Source organism: Myodes glareolus, chromosome 5 (genome assembly GCF_982192425.1).
Source record: "Myodes glareolus chromosome 5, mMyoGla1.1, whole genome shotgun sequence".
Lineage (NCBI taxonomy): Eukaryota > Metazoa > Chordata > Mammalia > Rodentia > Cricetidae > Myodes > Myodes glareolus.
Genome location: NC_142030.1, coordinates 52,186,508 through 52,210,859, shown reverse-complemented (window position 1 = coordinate 52,210,859; position 24,352 = coordinate 52,186,508). Strand labels below are relative to the sequence as shown.

The window sequence follows — 24,352 nt, the reverse complement described above, 5'->3', positions numbered from 1 at the left end:
TAAAACTAAATTACCAAGTAATGGGAACGTGCTGAGACCCACTGATGGCATCTGTACATGCAAATCCCCTGGGAAGTAGGTGGTGAGGGACAGGAGAGTGACAATTCACTCAAGAGAAAAAGCCACTTCTAAGGGGCCCAGAGACCATGGGGCCTATGGGAGGAGTCCATACATACTTCCCCATTCTACTTCAGATCTTCCTTACACACATACAAAACACCTACCTAATGCATTCCTTTAGGGTCAGATACCCACCTGTCTATCGTCAGGTAGACACTTAAAGAACAAGTCTCAGGTGTATGAACCAAAAGGAATCTTGGAAGAAGAGAGCCTGGCAGGAAGGGCTTCTTTTTTTATTTTTTTGCCTGTGGCACCCTTGACAAATACTGCCCGCTAACCCTAAATGCTACCTCAGAGTCACCCCTGACATTATCAACTCTCCATCACCTCCTGAGCTGACATTTGGGATAAAGCTGACTTGTTTTCTATGCAGTTATTTCCTTGGATAACCCGTAAGAAAAATGACTGTCACACGAGATCTGTCCTCTAAAAGAAATGGACTGCATCCCCTGTGGCGCATTCTAGACTGCAAACGGTGCTAGTGAAGAGAGGGGGGGGGATAAGCATCCAAGATGGCGCCGCGTTCCCACACCAGTGCCACGGTGGGCTGCTATTAGCAGGTGGATAAACTCCTCACAGCCCAAGAAGAGGGGCAAATTCATGTAGAATTCTCTAACGGTTGACTAATCACCACCATGTGCACACATTTGAATGCCGTAATCTGCTAGCTTGAAAATACGACCACAAGTAAGCCAAACATCCCACCACAGCTAGGGGCAAGGGAGCAGAGGACACTTCTAAAGATCTCCGTAGGAATATTTAAGCCTGCTGATACACACAGCCATGCAGAGACATGTGCTCGTGGCACTTTAAAGATCAAAATTCTATCTTTAGCAATAAGGCTATTACAATAGTGCTTATGCTATCTTATTTGCACAGGAAGGTTTAAAAAGAAACAGTGCTGAGAAAGGAAAGATCAGCAGATCACTAATAACTGTGCTTTCCTGAACAATTAAAGGAATTCGCAAGACTAAAACCCACTCAGGAAGTGACAAATATTTCTGATCTGTACGGAAGGACTAAAAGGGCATTTTTTTTTATCTATAGTATCTATTCTGCAAGAAGCACAAGTTAAGAAAAGAAGTTATTTTTATTATTTTTTTTTCACTTATTTCGGGAGCAACTGTGGTAATGGTCTGAAGTCAGAGAAGGGAGCATTCCTCACCGGAAATGGTAAAAGTTTGCAATGGAAAAGTGTTTGTCAGGGTTTTCTCTCCTGGCTGCTGGGGCTGCGTCTTGCTGCACAGTTCCCGCCGCAGCAAACTTTTTGTTGGTAATGTGTCAGCAGAAATGTCCTTTACGTTAACTCCTCTAATTCTTCACGAATACACTTTGGAAGGCCGTCCGCCATGCATCATCCTAATACTGTTTGGTCCTGAGAGCATTCTGTGTGCGACGCGCCTGGCCCAGAGAATCGGTTCCCTGTAATAGCTGATTCAATAAACGGTTGACAAATGATTTGTATAATGCAGTATGACCAGTGAGCAAGGTTTGTCTCCATCACACGCCACATCCAAAGCCTCCACAAACACTACTCTGTCCCTCTTCCGCGAGGGCGCCTTGCACTGTTCTGAATAGCAATCCACAGATCAATACCCTGTCTGCTGGAAACAACGGGACATAACAAATGAGTGATTTTATTTACAATAAAAGCCCGAGTCACCAAATGGATTCCACTCATGTTCAAATTCATTTTTCATGCTCAACTCAAGAGGAGAGGTGGACAAAGCAGAACACAAGGGGAGGGGCAAGGAGAAGCACTAACTGTAGTGCGCCTATTTATTTCAGCCATAAACCAGAGCTGAGCTGCATTGAAACATATGAATAAAACGTTCAACAAAATCCTGAAGATGCAGTTCTTCAAAAACGAGTCTGTCCTCTTACCAAGCAAGCTTGGAGAACACTTTCCCATACCCAGAAATTAATGGATTAAAGACGCTCTGACATTCTTTTTTGGAGTGTCGTACCACAGAGGCCAGAGCCTATTCAGGTAGCTCTGAGAACTTGGCAAGGAATGGGAGTGTGTGCTTTATGTGTGAGAGAAGGAGTCGGACTGGAGCTTTTGTGACTGAAGCATCGTCTTGCTTCAAAAGCACACCTTTGGCCCCTGATGGGACAGTTCCTTCTCTACTACAAAAGCGACAAAACTCCAGTGACAGGGAGATAGGGAGATGACTCCGTGGGTGAAGAACTTGTCAGGCAAGCCTGAGGACACAAGTCTGAATGCCCATGACCCATGCAAAATCCTGACATGGTAGCACATGCATGTAATTCAATTACAGAACTCCTGCGATCAGATAGGTGGCACAGACGGAAGGCCCCCAAGAAGCTAGTCTGTGCACCCAGTAACAAACTGTAAGAGGGCCAGGCGTACACAGGGTGAAAGCCGAGCACTGGCACCCGAGTTCTCCCTAACCTCCACGTCTGTGCCCACGCAGAAATGCACCAGACATACAGGCATTTTTCTTCTTGAAGTTAAAAAGCAAAATCCTAAGGGAAAGGGGGCTGGTCGGGACAACCAAATATCAGTGGGGCCATCAATTTAAAATAAAAATGCTTACAAGTCACTCATCAATGGCACACACCCCACAGGGTGCTTAGATATCATTTTAAAAACGGTAAAACAAGTATTCAAAGTAAAAAATTCCATTTTACCTGAAGTTGCTATAAAACCGTCCTGAAAATACAGTACTGCCAGCTGATGGCGTCTATGGGCTCATTTACTCTATTCAGACGTCACCCTCACCCCCCCCCCCAGACAAACAATACACCACGGAAAACAGGAAGGGGAAAATCGGGGCAGCCAGCCTGAACACAATACTAGAAACTCTGGAACAGCGCGGTGACACGACTTGGCCCTGGGTGTGGCGGTAAAGACAGAAATCAGCAGGTCCTTAGTGCCTCGGTCCATTAGTTACACCACGGTATTTGTTCTTGGTGTTTGCAGTTTCTGCTTTAATTTCGGTTACTACAGGACTCAGGATGCTTGAAATATGGGTTAAGAACAAGTCCTCCATGCAGAAAGGAAGGTCAATGCAGAGATAACCAAGGATGTATAGCGCTCCATTCTGAAAAAGCTTGGGATATGTGGCATGGTACTGGGAGTAGAGTATGGACTTGGTAAGCAAGGGTTGAAGGAGTCAATGTGTGCAGAAGGAATGGAATGTCACAAAAACCAATGAGGATATCTTTACTCAGAGGGAAGAGTAGTTATCCTAGCGCCATAGTTGAAATGAAACGGCTGGGGAGAGCCTCAGAGTAAAGGGGGCAGAGGAAGTGTTAAGGGAATGAACATATAGCAGGTGACTGGAAAGATAGACACTTAGAAAATACTAAAGATCCTTAAAACTTGCCATGGAGTTTGGACTTTTTTTACAAAATGGTCTGTAAACAAGGGAAGAGAAAAATGATGTGGTCAGAAGTTACCGGGGTGGAGAAGCTCAGAGGCAGAGGCGGCAGAAGCTAGGGGAGCCATGTAACAGGGTTACTCTAGACAGGCAGGACAGAAGGCCACCAAGGGTAGAAACCTCTCCCTGGTGGTTTTATGGAATGTGAGCTAGTCACACGTGCAATCCCTAACTTAGGATGGAAGACCTTGACTTTCTACAGAACTAACCATAGGGACAATCCCAATCTCGGGACAGAAGACTGTGGCTTTCTGCAAGTAAGCAACTGCTAACTAAGATGCTTTCCAATTCTGGGAACCATGCCCTCACCCCCACATACACACGTACTCGTCTGCAAAGGGAACATGAAATATAGGACAGCATTGCCTGAATGCATCATCTAAAGCGCCAAGCGGTTCTCAAGAGCTGAGGTAGGACGTGGCTTCCCACACGTGCCAGTTCCCAAAACATCCTGGCTCTCACACTCTCAGACAGAAGCAGGTTCCTCCCCAAGGTCGAGGTGCTCCATGCTCACTGGTTAGAATGTTCTTGGCATGATCTCACAGATCCAGCAACTGTTGAGGTTTCACTTTCAAAACGGGTCCAGGGCACAAATCTCACTCTTGCTCACGACTCACTGTGGCCATCTCCTTCACAAGAGACACTTCCAGGTTCTTGTCAGACATTTTCCCAGTCTCAGCATCACACTTTCACGGGTGAATCACTAGAGCACGGCGGAAGAATCGAGTCCTATCAAGTTACGAATGAAAGTTCACGAGGCAGAGTCGACTCCATTATCAACCGTTTAACACACAGTGGGTCTGCATGCATCAAGTAGGCCTGCAGGACATCAGAGTATGAAGACTCATTCACTCAAATTCTCATCTTCATCCCTAGGTATCTTACCCTTGTTAAAAGTCAGTTAAAACTAGCACGTAGAAAATAATGTAATTTTACTTTTATTCTTTTGACATCTAACTATATTTTTGTGTAAAAACTCCCCCAAGGAAAAAAATGACCACTGTAAATTTGCAGTAAGATCAAAGAAAGAAACAAAAATGCTTTTATTCTGTGAAATTCAGGCTCCATTTGAAGAATGCAGCACAAAATTAACCCATAGTTGATAAGCTGTCTTTTCACAGTCTCCCTAAGTCAGTCCACCTCGGGCTCTCCCCATTTCAGAAGCAGAGAAAGCTGGTTTCTCAACATTGAGCATTTAAGCTCAGCTTTACCTTTAAACTTTTACAAAAATAGTTAAATGTTTAAAAGAATAATTTTCATCCAGCATTATTGATACATTGATTACCTGTTCATTGTTTTTTATAATTTTGCAAAATTTAATTAGGTAAAATTTGGGTTTAGGAACTGAGAGCTTAGTAGAGAATCACAATTTTATTCTGGGGGTTGATTTTCCTTTTCCCTTTCAATCAAGCAGAGTTTACATGACTAAGGAAGCAAGTTACTCATGAAGTTCTTAAGATCTTCAAACATTTTCACTGAAAAATTTACTCCAAAATTATCTTGAAACATTAATACATTGAGGACTATCCTAAGGAATTAACTTCAAAGCAAGTCATGGTTCAGTGTGGAAAAGACCTATTATCTTAAAATAGGAAGCCTCCTTCTTGTTACCCGTTGCATAATAAAATTAAGGAGGAAGAGAAAAGCATTGTGGAAACTCTAGAAAATTCACATGTACACAACCAGGAGGGATATGTTCAACACAAAATAAATCACCTCCTCTGAGTGTCCCACCCGTTCTAATCACTGCTGCAAAGGAGAAAGAAGCTCCTCTTGAATTCAGTGGCGGGAACGTTCTCCCACCAAAATAAAGCAATTCAACCAACACTCACGATGGAGAATGGTCTGGAAACCAGGGTTTTCCCCAAGACAAGATGGCATTTTCATTCCAGCACAGATCACAACATTCATACCATGTTAGATTGTGTCTCCTGATAAAGTCGGAAGCTACACCCATAAAGTCTCACCTGTGTGACTGTCCAAACCTGAGATGAACAGGGACAACACCAATAGACATGGGAAGGTAAACGGGGAAAGACCCTGAGGCCTCAGCCTTACACAAAGAACTAGAGGAAACTGAGGGCTACAGAGTGGGAGACATAGTCTTCATCAGCGAAGACGCAACAATTGGTTATCCAATATCAAATCTTCAGCCCTGGAAATATACGTACAAGAAATAATATATAGACTGAGCAGGTTTACCTAGAGAATAGGTATGTATATAGACATATATACATATACATGTACCTAACAACAATTAATGAAAAACAAGGCCATTTAATTTGAAAGAGAAAGAAGGGGTATATGAGAATCCTTGGAGGGAGGAAAAGGAAGGGGGAAATGATGTAATTATGTTACAATCACAAAAATTAAATACAGTAAAATAAGTGAATACATTAAACAATCTCCATTAAGTAAAGAAACTTTAATTCTCCTGTAATCCCTTAATCCTACCGCACAGAATCACCATCCTGTTTCTAACCCTCCATCAAAATTCACAATGAATAAAAGAAATTCAAAGTGCCCATGATATTCATTGAACCAATTTTAGAAACACCTATTTATTTACACAGCTATAGTAGTGAAAAGGTCAACCAAAAATTCCCCTCCAAAGCTACAGTTGCTAAGCAACCCTCCTCAGAAGTTCTGCAACATTGCTCAAGCATATTACGGGTGCCACCAACTGGATTCAAAATAAATATGAATAACATCTTACCTGGTTACTCCAAATGGGGAGGGAGGGAGGGAGATTCCTTGCTTACCTTTCGTGGACAGATGCTAAAGGTTGATTCTTTGTGAATTTGGTTGGTTGGGTTCATATGGCTCTTTTATAAGAAAAGGATACGGCCAGGAACAACGGGCTTCCTATTTACCAAGGCGAAGGACAGTTCAGTCTTGAGAAAAACCACAGAGGGCTTGATGAGATGCTGACCAAATCTGAACGACATGGTCTCACGGTGAATCTGGAAGAGAACATAATTTAGGAAATGAGCGTTCAAAAGGGAAAACGACTTGGTTCATCCCTTTAAAGAAGGCAACTTCCATTAATAAAGATTTCTTGGATGCAAAAACGATGCCGTTTAAACTGGTCTGTTAATCTCCCTTAGGAGAGCTCCAGGTAAGTCTCCTAGGACTATTCCCATCTCCCTCCACTGCTGCCTTGTTTCCCGTGAAGGCTGCGAAGTAGAAGCTGAGCCATGGATGACAAAGCAGCCTTTCATGCCTAAACTCTCCGGCCCTTCAGGACCCTGAAATCCACAGGGTCCTACATGTTGAATACTTACTTTTCCCATTGATCTCATCATGTCTGCCAACATGGAAATATCCATTGTAAAGGGCTAAGTCCAAACGTAATTGTTAAAAGCTTCTTTCAAAGGCTTTTATCTTTGTTTGTACAATAGCAATTTAGCACAAGTACAAACACTGTCTGACCTCGCCTACGATTACAAAACACACGTTCACCAAGAACTATTACAATTCATTGCCATCATTAGAGAGGGAAGGAAGGAATGAACCAAACCGAGTTTCACATGAGACTAGTTCCTAACTGACCCAGAGACTGACCAGGTAAATCATGTTAACTTTTTCCATGTGGGGGAGTTTCCATGACAGTGTTACAATTTGACACAAAATGTCCCCCAGAGGCTTATGTGTTAAGCAACTTGGTGCTGATGTTTTGGGAGGGTCTTGAAAATTTAGAGGAAGGGAATTGATCGACAGAGGTATATGATGTGTGGGGGGGGTGGGCTTTGAAGTCACCTGCCTCTGGTGACTGTCTCTCTTCTCCCTCTGCTACCTGTCATGAGACCAAGAGCCTGCTTCCACCACCATGACTTCCTGTAAACGAGAACTCTGAAGCCTTGAACCAAAATAAATCTTTCCTATTCGAATTTGTTTATAACACATCTTTTGCCACAGCAATGTGAAAGAGAATGAAGACAAGGGAGAAAGAAATGAAACTGAGCACTTGGCTACAGGTGTGGCCCAAACCCGCCCATGCTCCAGGAATAATCTTAACGAGGTGATGTCTACACACGGGTGACCTCTGAGTGACTAAGGTCCCTACATTTTTCTAAGTCAGGAGCAGCTCACTACAGAATCGATGGCCAGCGACCAACCTATAAGAGAAACAGTGGTGAAAGATGAACGAAGAATCAGAATAAACAAAGGATGAAGTTAAAAACCAGAAGGCTCTTTTCAAGTAGATCAATAACTGCATGATGATTTGTAGAGGCAACTGTTTAAAATGAGCGCTATGGAACGGTCCTCTACTGCAGTGGACTGAACACGCTCAGGGTACAGGTGGGAAGACTCGCGTCAAGGATAGAGATACTGGTTTGTAAGCTATTTAAATCAGCTCATAAACATTAAGTTAGTAAGGTTTTCAAACAGCATCTACCCAAATGGCATGCTCTCTGGGTCAGCTATCAAAAACATGAATTTGTATTTTCTCTAGCTGCAGCCACATTTCCTTGAAATTCTATGGTTGGTAACACATTCTAAAGTTAGGGCTTTCCTTACTGTTGAATTCAGGTCTTGGGAATTGACCCCAATACCTGTGGTCACCTAGCACACTAATCCTTTGGGAGTGGACATGAGATCACCAAAGACAGTGAACTCCCTCAGCTGATCACAGCCCATGCCACGAAAGGTCCTTTCTTAAAGCTACACCTTCAGTCTGTTCGAGCGACAGCATAGCAAACAGCTGAGACCCAAGCCAACACCTAAGGACACTGTCTGAGCAACAGCCTAGCAAATGCTGGAAGGAACAACGTCCCTGGCATTTGTTTCCATTTAAGGGTAACTGGCCAAACCTGACTTAACCATGGGCTCTAACTGATTAGCTGTGGTTAGCCCAAGTCCTTGACTGGTTGGTACTCCTTTGGTCTTTTTATCCCTTTTTATCTTCTGGGTCCCAAACCCCTGAATCTCCTTGCAACTCGGAGATTTGCTATAGCACAGTTAATATAATGTTTATCTTCTTTATAGATTTGTGTACATGTCTTCCATCTGTCAAAATATGGAGTGCTCTCCAAAACATTTAATTTTAATTATATATGAATTATTTGTTTTCAGTCTCATCTGTTTCTTAATTCTGTTTTATCCACGCGGTTCACTGAAAACAGCTCCTGGCTGCTCCTTTCTTCTCACAGAGGTCCACTGTGGCTTCTGTGTACAGTCCGCTCCCGCCCAAGTGATAGTCTTAGCTATCACATTTTATCACGGATAACACTGTGATTTCTATCCTGAGGTGATTCATGTAGCCTTAGAACAAGGTTTTAGGTCACAGCCTTACACAGCTTTTCTAAGCCATGTACCAGTTGCATTGCCATGAGCAATACGCAAACGTTTTTCCTCTGTCCTTGTCAGCACATGGCACTATCTGCAATCCTGACTGAGAGTGAAATGGTATCTCAGGCACAGCTCACCCACTAGCTTGCCCCAGTGCCTACTCACGTCAACCCCACTCCCAGGCCTAAGTGAGACCTGAAAAATGACTCCAGCAGTTGAACTGGGAGCTCATGATGGATGGCGAAAATGGCACAAGGCCCATTCCCCAACGAGGAGCTACAGGCAAATAGCTGCTGTTGAGAAAGGCTCAGTCTTCCTCGGGGACAATCCCAGTGATAGGTTACACGGTCGCAAGTGGTCAGCCTTAAAATATGTAAGAACTAAATACATTACATGGACTCAGCAGACTGCAGCTATATGAACATATAGCTGCATCTCTTTGTGTGCGTGCATGTGTGTGTGTGTGTGTGCATGCGTGCATGTGTGTGTGTGTTTGTGTGTGCATAAATAATCAAAGAAGAATATGAGGTGGAATCAAGGGAGGAGTTGAAGTGGGAAAGAGAGGTATAGAAATCACACAAATGCAGAAGCCATGTACAAAATTCTAAAAATAATTAATTAAAAACAGTATCTCTTTCTTGTGACCCACTTGTTTGCTATAGTGTCATGTGTAGTTTGCCCTCCACAAATCGCTGGTTTATGCTTCTTTTCCCGTTTTAAAAGTCACCTCCCTTCTATTTTCTGATTTTCCAGGGTCTACAGAATGGTCTAAGTAGTCAGCATGATAATTACATTTTTACCATCTGTTATTTTTTCTGTTATTCCCCTAAGGAACAAAATCCACTTATTTTTTATCATTAAAATCATTAATTTTTGATATTTTGCTACAAAATTCTTGGTTAACATATTTTTCTCCATCATAAGGTCTCAAGTGTGTATTTTAGCATTTTCCTCTATTAACTACGTATCTTTAGTTTTAATACTTAGTTATATGTTTCATGTAAAGCTTTGCTTAAATTATGAAGTATAGAGAGCTGAAGAGATGGTTATGTGGCTAAGAGCACTGGTTCTTCTTCCAGAGGACCTGGGTTCAATTGCCAGCACTAACATGGCAGCTCACAACTGTCTGCAACTCCAATTCCAGGGCATCTGGCAACTTTACAGACATCCATGCAGGCAAAATACCAATGCACACAAAATAAAAATAAACAAGTATTTATAAAACAATGAACTATCAAATAGTTTCATTTTTCTTCTTTCATGAGCCAGTTTTTTTTAAAGTAAAGTCAGTCTTTCCTTCCTTTTTTAAAAAAAGATTTATTTATTTATTTATTTATTTATTTATTTATTTATTATGTATACAGTGTTCTGCCTGCATGTATACCTACACCCCAGAAGAGGACACCAGATCTTATTACAGATGGTTGTGAACCACCATGGGGTTGCTGGGAATTGAACTCAGGACCTCTGGAAGAACATTCAGTGCTCTTAACCTCTGAGCCATCTCTCGAGCCCAAGCCAGTTTTCTTATACCAGTTCCTGAGTATATGCCCTTATAGACCTAACAGCGATTCTGGACTCTGAGTCTATTGCCTGATGCTCTAGAGCAGCAGCCGCAAAATTATTTTCTATAAGGGACGGTTACAAGGGGATTCACAATCTCTTGTAGCTACTCACCTCTGCATGTAGTATGCATGGCACCCCAGCTGTGTCTGTGTTCTAAGACAGCTTTACTCAGAGCAAACGCACAGCCTGGCTTAGCATGCATCTGCAGTTTGCCAAGTTCATCTATATCACTACCTCTTCACAAATTTTCTGGATAGAAGAGGACTGGACTGGATGTAGATTTTGATGGTTGGGGGAGATGGCACATCTTCACAACAACCAATGAGGCCATTTGTGAACAGTGCTTTTGTATGGAAGAATGCCATAATAAAACCACGGTGAGAGCTTTTCATTTCCCTTTTATGCTTTATGTATTCTGTCTTAGAGTTCTCTTAGTCAACTTTAGGGCTGCTCCAACATTAGAAGTGGTATCTTATTTATCGCCGTAGTTGTTGGTAACTATTGATTCTTGTGTCTGTGCAGTAACCAGGCTAAGACCTCCCTTGGCGACTAATGGTCTCCACAGAGTTTCTTTGGTTTTCCATATGAGATTTGACTTAGAAATAATGTGATTGTTATCATTTTGATTAATCTTTCTCTTGTGAGATCTCTGGTAATGTGTTCAAAAGTGGAAGCAACAAATTTACCCTTGTCTTATTCTTAAAATTACAATGAATGAAAGTAAACGTTTGTTTTTCTATTAAGGACAACATTCACTGTCAGTTTTAGGGAAGGAAGGAAGGAAGGAAGGAAGGAAGGAAGGAAGGAAGGAAGGAAGGAAGGAAGGAAGGAAGGAAGGAAGGAGTATACTGAGGAGAGGGAAAAAATTGAAATTTCTTAAGATTAACTCTACTTTTAAACAAAACTCTACTAAATATATTTTATAATACAATTTTGTACTCTTTGCCATGGATGTGATATACCTTATTGGCAGATTTCTTAAAATATTTAACAATCCCGGAACTTTTCTGATTGCCTTAGCTACTCACAATAATTTATTCTTTAGTGCCCTGTCATAGTGGATTCTGTGTGTTTGAGGTAAAGTTGGCCAAATTGCTTTAAACTAAACTTACAAGGTATTTACTGTCAATGCGTTTATGTGCATGTATATACATGTGTGTGTGCATATCTATTTTTGAATTCACTGCTTTCTAAATCTCTGACTTTCCTCGTCACCTCTGCCTCACTAGTTTCTGGGGAAACTGAGTCAAATGTCTAACTATAGCTGTCCACTCAATGGCAGATGTTACACTTCCTGTCCTGTGCACCACAGTTGTATGCCTATGCTTCATCTTGCCTTGCTACATTGACTGTTTTGCTGTTTGACAAAGAGGGACTTTTTCTTTCATTCCATCTTCAACCTGTACCTTTTAGAATAATGTACCCTAGCATCTTGTTCTCTGTCTATTATCAGGGATGCCTAATAAGCTGAACCCATTGTGGATTTTATTCTTTAAATTTGCTGTCGTTAGAGCAATCCATCCATCTCACTTTTTCTCCTTCTTCCTACCTTTCACAGTTAAGTTTTCCTCTTTTTGACCAGGCCAGGCTGGGTGGTGGGTGAGCCTGAGAGATGGGCCAGACTCTGCATCCCCACTGGGATGACAAAGGTGTGTTCAGTGTTTCCTTGGATGCTGTGGGTCAAACTCAAGTCCCCAGGAAGCACTTTACTGAACTTCTCTCCAGTCCCCTTGACACAGCCTTACCCTAAAGTCCAGCCCCTTGACACACCCTTACCTGCCCCACTGCCCAGCCCCTTGACACACCCTTACACGCCCCACTGTCCAGCCCCTTGACACACCCTTACCCCCCTGATGCCTTTCAGATGTTACAATCCATCTTTCTCGTGGTTGAATTTTTGGACTTGTCCAAGTAACATGGAGCTATAATTTCAAATAAGTGTATATTTTTCAAACTCCACTCCTTACTTCAGGATCCCATCTTTATGCCTCAGCTCATGAAGGCCATACCCTCTTCCTCACACTGTGAAGGAACAGTTTCTCGCATTGCTGCCTCTGGAATCTGACCCTCCTCTTTGGTTCTTGGCAACCATTTTCTCCAGAATTCAGTTATCCTGTGACTGAATAGCCATGTGCCTGATATACTTTTCAGAATCCTTTTTAAGTGGAGAAATTTCCTGAGTATCTATTCCATCATATTTCTAGAGTTCAAAGTTGTCATTACTAATTGATTTAAATAGAAAAAAATCATTAAATTTTCTACTTATTATTTCCCATTCTTCGTCCTGGATTTCTTTATATATTTATGTTTTGCTAAACATTAATCTCTAAAATCACTTTTAGAAAGTGTCTACATGTGGCATACTGTGAATTGCTGTTCATAAGAATATACTCATCTCACCCTTCCATTTAAATAAGCAGCCTACAATAACAGTCTCCTAAACTCCAAGTTTGCCTGTTTCAAAACTGATCGATGACATCTTGGCCTCTTTGTATCCCTCACGGCTGTAAGCTATAGAAGAAAGTTGTCTGACATTAAGGATGCTGTTTAACAGGGACTGTTCTGTTTTCTAATCTCAAAATAAGGTCTGCATAAGGCCCGAGCCTAGGACTATAGATTAATACCCGTCAATTACCATAACAAATTATCACGAAGCCAAAGGCTATCATCCCCCTCAAGTCTCTGAGGACAACGCCTGTCTCTTCCTAGATCCCATGGCTTACAGGAGTCTGTCCTTCATGCTGCATGTGGAGAGTCATCACCCCAGTCTCAGTGCCCCATGAAGTCCAGCTTCACGTGGCCTCTTCTGTGTGCCTTCACGTCTTATATTAATACAGACTGAGGACTGAGGGGGTGGCTCAGTTGGGAACATGCTTGCTACCTAAGCACAGCTTCCAGAGAGACCAAGGTGCAGAACTCCTGAAGACAGTATCTTACCCTGACCGCTTGCTTCTGCGCACAGGCGCACATCCCTCCATATGCACCTGCACACACATACTAATAACAGCCACTAAAGCCACAAGCCCGTGTATTTAGGGCCCAGCATAACCCATATGAAGACATCTGAAGCAGTCACATCTACAGAGACTTTTGTTTCCTAGTAAGGTCATAGTCTGAAGTTCCTTTGGTGGGGGCGGGGCATGATTAGACTGATGTTTCTGATTCCTGAAATTTTATATACAATAAGGCACATGTGTGTGAGGCCCTTGGTTTCCGTTGTATCCTTTAAAGGTTCGGTCTATCATCTGTCTTCAAATACTCTGGCACAAGTCAGCACAGTGGCCTTTCAGAGAGTCTATCTGACATCTCTATTCATTTGGTCTCTCTAAGCTCTCAGGCCAATCTTCTCATATCTGTTTCTTCCTGGCGTCTTTTGGGAAACAGCCTGAAAGCAAAATTTACCTCTTAAGTTTCTTTGGGACGCTTACTTATATCCAGTTTTCCTCTGTGCCCTGGCTACCCTTCCCTGCATGTCCCTCCATCTGACATATCACTCTTGCCAATAAAACCATATAGTTCGACTACGTATTTTTTGCAGAAGTCTAGTTTGCCAGTAATTTACAATAGTGAATGCCCTGTGATTTCTACACTGAATTTTCTTCCCCTTTGATGATAGACATAACTCAGACCACTCTCTTTCCGGAGAAAGCAAGAAGAAATGGCGTCAGAGTTCACGTTCTCTAATCGACTTAGCCCCCCACCCCCCACCGCTCTGACTCTCTGCAATGTGATGAACTTTTATCTTACCTAAAACCAGGAGACGATGGCCTGCAGTAAGCATGTCACTGTCTGACACATGATATAGGCAGGCAAAATAGGAATATTTTCTACCTCCCCCACAGTGGTCTCATTGTTTCTCTGTTAATTATGGGAAAGTTCCCCAGTGAGTAGACCTATTTCCACAAATTTTTAATTTCTGTGAAGAAGAGACATGTTGCAGGGGCTGGAGAAAGAACACGAGTGTGTGGCATAGTAAAACCAGCAGTGTGACTGGAAGGTGCTGGCGTCTCCAGGAACTAAAATGATCTGCAAAACTGAGATAAATATTAAATATTTTACTCTCATGTGAACGTGGCAAAAGCAATTTTAGTTTAAGCTAAAGTAAAACTGCTGAATCTTTTCCCCCAAACAAGGAAGTTGGTTGTACTCCGTTGAAGTTCCAAATGAAAATCCTATCCAGGAAACCTTGTTTCTTAGCACATATGCAGACAATTATTTCTGGAAGATAGAAAATTAAGGACTTAGTTATGGAACTCACTCGATGGGTGATGTACTTCATTTATATTTATTATAGATGTGACTCAATGAAGAAATCTTAGGGATTTGGTTTTTCTCCTTATTATGAAGAAAAAAGGAAGTAGCTATGTTAACCCAAACCAAAGTTATATTTGTATCCTTCATCCTTCTTGTATTGTGTGGTAATAACTTGCTTTTTTTTCTCCCATTTTCCCATTAGTGGAAGGTATCATCTTCCTGCTCCCTCTTATGACCTATTTGTTCTCTCTCTCTCTCTCTCTCTCTCTCTCTCTCTCTCTCCCTCTCCTCTGCCCTTTTGCTAACTCTATGCCTCTCCCTCTCAGCAACTAGTAGGAGGATAGAAGTTTAAGGTCTTCATCTTCAAAGTTACTCAGAGAGGAACGAGTGCCGAGCTTTCTGTCCCTCACGCATAGGAGTGTGTGAGTCATCTCCGCTCATTAGAGCTGTGGCTGACAGGACTATGTAAGCCATGGACTCTGTGGAATGTGGTTTAGTGACCACAGCAGAGATAGCTCATTCCAATTTGTTCCATGCATGGTCAGACTTCTTCCTGCTTTACCTTTAAATGGCATGCTAATGTTTCACTAAACTGCCAAGAGCTTCAAATCTTGTTTCCAAGAGGAATAGCCAACTCTAGAATTTCTGGGTGGAAAGGGGCCTGTGAGATCACTTAGATCCAGTCCTCTCATTTTAGAGACGCTGAGCACGTCCAGACGGCAAGGGGCGTATTCAAATGAGCAATGAACTTCAGTGGTCTCGTGGCTCTTTACACAGGATACTATTTAGGGGTTGATTAAACTTAGGACCCCAATTTGAGAAGTTAAATTAAAGCTAACACACTTTGGGGGCATCCATTAGTACTAAAGTCATGAGCAATACTCATTATAAGAGGTTCAACAAAGGATCCAGAATATAAGCCTTTGTCTATTAATTTCATAGTACCTCTTCCAGCAGAAAACACTATGGACTGTCTTTTATACTTTTACTTTTTGATAATGTAAAGGCCTTTCAACATCCGTGCTCCAAACTTGGAACTTCAGGACTTCCAGTAACCACATGACTGAGCCCATAAAGATGAGAAATTCTAATCCATTGACCAAGAAGCCACCGAATCCCATCTCATGATTGCTATCTCCCTCTTCTGAATAGCGAGGCATCTCTCCGGAACGCATGCAAAAGTGGTGTGTTTCCACAAGCAGCTTAGGTGTTCAGCTTAGCTGACTTGCAACATCCAGCTCGTCTAAGCATCTTAATGCCAATTCTGCAGTTCTGCACAGCTACCCCCTAAAGAGTCGGAAGTGCTCCCCAGAATGTTAGCTATAAAACCAGGCTGAGTAAAATCACCCCAAGAGCTCTCAAGAGGACCAACATCTTCAGCTCCATCCTTCCCTGACTCCAATAGAACCTCTGCAAGCATAAGATAAATTCATCCAGGGTTAAACAGACACGGGTGCAACATCCATTTCCTTTGTCAGTCTATTGTATGACTGTGGCCTGTTCCTTAGCTTGTGTGCCTTTGTGACATAGGGCACCAATCCCTCCCTCCATACAACCCCCAAGCACCTAGCATGTATTTGGTTAAGCATGACATTTAAAAAGTAAACATGAATGTTTTTAATAGACAAGAGTTGGTTCTTAATTAATACAAATTAAATACTGGTAAGGAACTTGGTACTATTATTATCATAAGATGGCGTTTAGTCGTGGAAGACAAAACCAAACCTGGCACAGCCCTGAGTGGCTGCTGTACCTCCCTCTCCATGAGACAGAGTTGGTTAAGAAGTAACATCTGAACAAGAGGAACGGTCGCCAGTGCTCGTTCACTGCTTCCAGCCTTCTAACGATTTACATGCCCTATCCTTAAACCCCTGGACAGGTCTGTGAAGAAGGCAATTTGCACATCTGCCTTCATGGATGCCTCTGGTTTTGTCATTTGCAACAATTCCTAGTTTTTAAAATCATCATGCTCAGAAGATATTGACCTATCAAGGCTCTTGAAATCAATGGCTAAGTAGCTCTCGGAACGTTTTTGTAATATTTTGCAGTCAACATTCGTGTAGGGTAGATGGCCCATTTCCATATAACTTTTGTCAATATTGGACATTCTCTAATTCTCTAAATCTGTTATACAAATTGTCATTACTTAGGAATACAATAGAGAGGGGAATGACTTCTTCAAAATGTCCTAGCTAAAGCAATCTACCATGAACACTAATGTCTCCTAGGCAACCAGGAAACCAAACACAATAAAAAAAGAAAGAAAGAAATGCTGCTCCTTTTGTTCAAAGAATAGGGGAAAAAGGTCTGTCTTTCTTTAAACTAGAAAATTAAAATCTTATTAAATTAGAGCTGGGAGAGCTAAGGTTCACTGTGAAAAACAAAACAATCTCCTATGTTATGTCCTAACAATACTCAGTGATAACAGAAGTCTAGATTAACCCTTTGGCAGCCTTCAGGATCCATGCTCTGGGCTGTTCTAATGGCCAGGGGATCTCTATTCCAGTATATATGAAAACTGAGGACTGTGAACGAGGGATGTAAATGAACTGGGAAGCTGCTGACTGATGGATCCTAAGACTGAACCTCCCAGGAAAAACGGCCTGTCACCTAACTGAGCAACAACGCACTCTGGGAACTGACCCGATTCTCAAACAAATTTCATCGGCTCAGAAAACAATCAAGGTACAAAATGAATGGCTGGAGACATACATTAAAGTTTATACAATTTTTAAAAAATCATTCTTAACCTACACATATGTCATGGTTCCACAGAGGCTAGCACAAGACTCTACAAATGATGACCAAACAAAGCGGGAGACAACTTGAAAAGTCTCTGAACTTATACAAACAAAATAATATTTAGAGTTTCATAATAAATTTAATCTTTATTTTCCCATATCTAAACTTTTAAAATAACATAGGATACCAATTTATTAAAAGAAAAAATTCTTCTATTTAGGTAAGTTGAAATACTTTTGTCCCATACAATATTTAAGGTCTTGAATATTTCTAAAGCTATGTATGACTTAAAGAACCTAATGTTCTATGGTATACATGTGCATACATATATATATATCACACATATATATGTCTTAATGTATACGGTACAATACAGTGTTACTATAAAATAAACATAGAATATATATACACATATATTTCATACTTAACACATGTAAACATATATAGTTTGTCTTTGACCGTGTTTTGATTCTCTTGATTTCACACCTAGGGTAAACTCCTGTACTACACATGAATTATTTTTAGCCTTTTGAACTACCAATCTGTTTTCCGTAGGGATTGTTCATTTCATGTCTTTACAAAGATGAACAAAGGTTCAAGTTCTCCACATTGCCAACAACCACACTCAGAAACTTTCATGTAATTGTTCAGAGAAGACCTGGACACTGGGTCCTTGCTTCTTTATTTAAGTCTCTATAGCATGGTGAAGACTCAAAACTCCTCATTCACACTGCTTATCTCTGTCTCCTAAAGTGTATTCACTCAGACTGGCCATGTTGTTTGTCTTGTTCCAGAGTTCTTGAGATTTCTTTTTCTTTCTTATCGTACCCCATCATCCCAATGATGATTTATCACGCAAGAGAACAAAAATTAAATATGGAAGACAGCATCCTATAAACAATCTCAAGTTTATTTTCCAAGGATAGGGAATACATTTTTTGTTGCTTTGGCTTTGGTTTTTTTGAGACAGGGTTTCTCTGTGTGTAGCCTTGGCTGTCCTGGAACTTGTTCTATAGACCAGGTTGGTTTCGAACTCACAGAGATTCCCCTGCCTCTGCCTCTTGAGTACACCTGCCCAGTCCTCTGCAGCAGAGTCAGCCAGCTGAAGAGCTTCCTCGAGCAAGGCCCATGTTGCAGAGCTGAAGAAGTTACAGGCAAGAAATCATCACTGAAGTTACGTGGTGGCAGACATGTCCAAGGAATACTGCAGGGCTTTGATCCCTCTCTGAGTTCTGTGGCTGAAGAACGTGTGGAGATGGCAATGAGTGGGCAACGGAATAGCACTGCAATGGTGGTCACATGAGGAAATGGTGTCAACATATCAGAAGCCTTGGGAAGAGTCTAATCAATGGTTGTTCAACAGAGGAGTTCACATCCCTCCCCAAAGGGTCTATTGGACTATGTTCATGTGAACCATTTTGCTAAATAAACCTTTGTGATACTCAAAGATGAAAGAAAAAGATAAAAAAGACATTTTAAGTCATCTGTGTACTTGTGTACAAGGAAAAATCTAAAATTGATTAATGATTTTCTCATAATTTTGGAGTCAATTCTGTTCTCTTTTCTGTGTGCTTTCATCTTCTACAAGAACCACAAGCAGGAGAGTCTGCCTGAAGGGATTCTTTTCCGGAGTTCTCATGTAATCTGAATCACAGATCCCACAACCCAGGAGAGAGCTTTCCTCTCAAAGGAGAGCACTTGGAAAGTATCCTGTCTTCCACAGTTATCCTCATCTGACGATGACAGAGGGAACCGGCGGCATGTATGCTTCATGCTACCACCAGACCTTGACTCTAAAACACAGTACTATAGATGTAAAAGTGCCAAGTATTCAGTTTTACATATGCTAAACTGAACACAAGTGAAACACTACATTATGGTACTGCAGTCCTGTTTTTTAAAAATAAACCTCCTGTCTAGATGACTATTTCTCTAGGAATGCCAGATGCTCGGGCAAAATGGGCAGTTTCTAAACTAGAGGCCTAAGCCTCTTCTCTCATACATTCATCTCAACAATAAAGATGACCCAAGTGTGTGTGTGTGTGTGTGTGTGTGTGTGTGTGTGTGTGTGTGTATCTGTAGACTGATAACAGAAAGAAATCTATAGGTTCTGCAAGCAGAACATTACTCTAGGAAGAGGAATAAGGTAAAAAAAGAATAATCAGTCATGTTATTCTCTCATTTACTTGGTCATGTATGATCTGAGAATCTTTCTTCTGTGTTGCTATTTACTTTCTACAGGAGCTGAAGAGAGTCCCAGGTAGTACTCCTTTTCCTTTTTCTTTCTTTCTTTTTCTTTTTTTGACTGTATGATAACAAGACTGATATATTAAGCCAGCAACCAAAACTGGGGTCATAAAACTTCAGTTTTAATGTTAAGGCAACTATGCCCATCTAGCCTCTGAAATCACAGACCTGCATCTTTACTCAGTGCATAAGTCTCTCAGAGGTTAAGAGACACTGGGTAAGAGACACTGGGGTCTTACTTTTCTTTATACCTTAAAAAAACAGTTAAACACTAAGACATGCTGAAGCATAAGTGCGTACACTTTATCATAGTTTGAACATTAACACTGAAAAAAACAAATTTTATATACAAATTAGTATAATAAGGTTACTATCTCTGCACACACTAAAGGTTATTCTATCAATTTCTGACTGATGTGGACTTTATGCGTGTTTGTGTGCATGTGGCAAAGCAATGCCACTTATAAAGATTTTTGCTAAGACAGTGTCGAGTTAATTACAGTGTCAAGTACAGCGATGTGTCACTTGTAATGTATAGGCTGCCTTCTGCTTGCAGGGTTCCTCTATACTCAGCAATTTCTAATTGTGTTATATACAACATAATTTCATGACTGATAAATTTACTGCTCAACATTGCATCACAGTTCACACAACCTCATGAGGGGATAAGTTTAAAGCTATACATGAAACTATGTCTAACTCCCCTCTATAATGAATGGAAAGCCCACTGAAAACTTGCAAGGGCTGCATCCAAGGCCTTGACCCCAAAGCCATCACAAACCCCCCCCACCCACCCACTGAGTTTTTCCAGACTCTGATACGATATTGGTTAAATGAAATGGTAATAATCAAATTCTAGCCTCTGAGTTTATCCTCACTAAAACTATCACGGGCAGAACCTATTTACCCAGCAACCATCAAGAAAGGTTCTCATTTAAGGGTCTCGAAATGGAGCTTTCCTGTTCAACAAGCTTCTGTTGTAAAACATGAACCTGAATGCAGTAGAGTCTTGGTCTGTCTTCTACCATAAGGGATGCACAGCACACCATCAGCTCAGCCTCCTTCACTGCGAGTTCTGCTCCTTCTCTATCTCACAAATGCCTTCCTGTCTCCCTGTGCCATACATCTTCCTGGCACTCTGGGAATAATATAATAATAACATATACAATGATAACGGGAGTCCTCAGTCTCTCTCTCTCTCTCTCTCTCTCTCTCTCTCTCTGTCTGTCTGTGTGTGTGTGTGCATGTGTGTGTGCATGTGTATGTGTGTCTTCCTCTCCCTCCTTCCCTCCCTCCCTCCTTCTACCTCTCTCTCCCCCCCCACCTCTTTTTCATTTCTTCACCCTCTTACTATGACAGGCACCCATCAGGGGATGTCCCTTCCTACCCATCTTATTACCCTTTCGTTCTGTCTGCCCCCCATTTAGACACAGGAAACTTTTAATTATTCGATTGGTATTATGAACAGTAATGAAGCTGAGGCTGCCTGCCGAGGAGCACCATCAAACACTAATGAGTGAGCAGACTGAGACCCACACCTGAATCCCATCAAGGGATCCCACTGTTCGGGCCAGGTGGGACGCTTCTGTGCACAGGCGGGCTTCAGCGGGAGAGCCGGAGTTTGCAGGGTGGTTATTATGCATTCACTCCTGCCCCCGTGATTCACACTGACTCGAACAGCTTTCCTGTGTGGTCCCACTCATTTCCACACTGGTGATTACCTCCCCCATAATAATGTCTCACTGTTTCATTCTGTTTCCGGCCTCTTTGTCCTTATCTCTGCTGTTTAAAAGGGCTTCCTGGAGCTGAAACTTCTCAAAAGGAACACTACTAATTGATCATTTTCTTATTCCTACTTTTGATCGCTTCCAGAACTTCAAAGAAAAATAGGCCCGCAGTCACTTGGGTGATCTGTGGGTACACAGGCCTTTCCTGATACTCCCACAGTGGTCAGTTTCTGGCCCCAACCCAGATGTCAGACAGATTCTGATCATCATCTAGAGTTTTCTGAGCACCTAGGAAAGACAGACAAAATTTACAGGAGACAGAAAATGTGCCTCCTTCCCCATAAGAAGTTAACTGGAGAATATGTGGCCAACTCTACTCTATCTCTTTCCAGACTTTCTAACCTTTTCTTAATAGCAAAAGAACTCATACCAGTATCAGTTATTGTCTGAACACTGCCATGTGCCGGGGCCTACACACAACACTGGACCTACATTTAGTATGTGTCAACACTATCAGTCTATAGAGTCTGTATAGAGTCAAGCAAAACTCACGGAAAAGAAGCATCTCTGTTTAACTAAAAGCTTAAAGGTCTGCAGTAAACCAAATGGCCACTAGGAGTGCTCTGAAGGGCAGGGAGACCTGAGGGCCCAGGAAGACAACCGAGTGATGGGCAAAGACACTGGAAGCAGAGCGTAAGGGCAGTGTCCGTCATATTTCCCTAGTGGGTAAAGCTCTGCTTGTGTCCCCTTAGCTGCTTCCTCCAGTCCACAAAGATCACCATACTGGGCACAGCATGGGGACAAAGGAGTCCTTCCTTTGCAGCTTTATGAAGGTCCAAGATACCATTTCTGCAAACAGTACATGGGGTCAGCATGATTCTGACAAGACACCCCCCACTGAAGGTAAAGGGCATCAACCACGATATGGAAGCAGCTAGAAAACATGTGTAGTAACTTAATGCAATTTAATTTAATGTGAATGGTTACTTCCTGCAGGCAGATGATCATAGAACGAGACATGGTGACGTGAGGAAGAACACAGCAAACAAACAAAGCCACAAGACACGGTGTCATGAATGCTATGTTTTTCAAGTGCCCCATTGGTTCTGTTCATGGAGTTAGCATGTCTCCTTCCACACAGATATAAAGTTGACTCAGCGTCCATGGTGTGGCCATAGGAGGGGTCACACTGTCGAACGGGCAGGCCATACATCCCATCAAGCTCTCCTTATCTCTCTCGTGACATCAGAGAAACTAGTCAGTTGGGAGCCAGGCTACTCTGAGGGTATTGCTGCTGGGTGTAATTTATCAAAACCTTCACTGTTAAGTAGGTTGAGAATATGGCATCATAATCAAAAGGATAACAAGCAGTCTCTAATTAAGTGCACAAGTACCACTGAGAAATTAATTCGAATTTGTGAGAAATGATGGGAAATGTTCTCCCAACATTGAAACTCTTGAGCTTTGCCATCTGAAGGCACTTGGCTTTTAAAATAATTTTTCATATGTTAGCTATTGGTAACTAATCCGGTTGAATCTTGACTTTTTGACAGATAGAAAGAAGGACCATTGTTCCTCAAAACAGCAATAAATAAAAATGGTTTTAATGTTTCTCTCGAAAAGTTCTGACCTGGTTCTAAGTGACCTTTTCAGATGAGCCTTATTCTGAGAGTCGCTCTGGGGCAGGGGCCTTGTTGGCACAACTTAACTGCGGCCATTGTTCTTGCCTCTGTGTGTCTGAGCTCTGAGCAGCGGTCCCTGGACACATAGCAGACAGCACAGACAGGCGCGCTCCAGCCCCTGGCCCATGCTACTCCCGTGGCTCTTCTCAGCCATCTCCCCAGCCTGCCTTCCCATCTAATCCACGTGAACAGCCACATGAAGCAGCGACATAAAAAGCCGCTGCAAGGTCCATGCCAGGCTCCTTGGAAATTTAAGGTAGCGGCGTTGGGTACTCCTACCACAGAGCCCAGGAAAAAGAGAAATGCCCTTCTGAACACAGATTCCCAGCAACTCAGGCCTCCACTGAAGAAAGTGGAAGCCACTTGGTAAGCTCACTGCTTGGGTTCCTGGAGGGCACACATGTGGCATGGATTCAGTGACTTTCACCTCCCACAACCCTGCCTGATTAACCGCAACATATCCCACAGCCGAAGCTTACCAAGAGCCTTGCATAAACCTGTTACCAATCCACTGGTATCACCACAGGGCAGGAAGATGCTGCTTTTCAGGACAAATAGTAATAAACCAAATGAGTACGACTAGGTCCCAGTCATGCTAAGAGGTGGGCTAGGCTATAAGGGGGAGTAATTCTAATTGAAGAGGTCCTAACCGGGCTGGAGACTAAGAGAGATTGCCTAAGAAAACTTGCATTGTGGTTTTAAAAACGATAATTTAAAAAATGGAGGAGGGAAGGGGTGAGAGAAAGAAGTGAGGGGGGAGGAGAAGCAGGGGTGAAGATGAAAGCAGAGAGAGAAGCCATGCATGGGCCTCCCTTAGGGCAAAACAGGTGTGGTGTCAGGAAAGTCTGTCTTCCTGACAGTCCACTGGAGCAGAGATGAGAAGTCCTTTCTTGTGACAGGTAGGGAGAACCAGGATCCCTTTCTGCATGGTTCATGCTGGGAACCTGCAGCTAAAGCCAGGGGCCTACACCCTGAAACCTGGCCTGCAGAACCCTTCCAATCAAGGGGGGTAAGCCGAGTTGGAACTGCGCTATTCTTTGGAGTGGATATTTGATCTGAGCGATATACTGGAGCGGGTACAGAAACAGACCTGGTACTTGTTCTCTCCTCATACGAGGGCCCTCACTGAGATGGGGTATGCACCTGCTCCTCCTCAGGGAAAAGGCAGCCAAACATCCCCCCCCGAAAGTCAGCATAGACGCAGAGTAAGCTCGGGTACCCATGGAACGCGGACACAGAGTATCACCAGCGTCCACACCTCTCCCTGTGAGGGAATACACGGGGGCAGGGTGGTAACTCCACTCCCAAAGCGTAC

The 24,352-nt window shown here is 42.4% G+C and overlaps 1 protein-coding gene and 1 pseudogene across 1 annotated transcript in view; one reads left to right on the top strand and one right to left on the bottom strand.

The window, feature by feature from the left end:
- Nucleotides 1-24,352, bottom strand: part of Fhit (fragile histidine triad diadenosine triphosphatase) — an 807,644-nt gene that overhangs the window by 769,096 nt on the left and 14,196 nt on the right. Inside the window, exon 2 of the mRNA XM_048421187.3 lies at nt 6,373-6,490. Within this exon, the coding sequence (XP_048277144.1) occupies nt 6,373-6,475 (103 nt within the window). The 5' untranslated portion in view covers nt 6,476-6,490. The remainder of the gene's footprint in view (nt 1-6,372; nt 6,491-24,352) is intronic.
- LOC148122081 (small nuclear ribonucleoprotein G pseudogene) lies at nt 9,066-18,806 on the top strand (annotated as a pseudogene).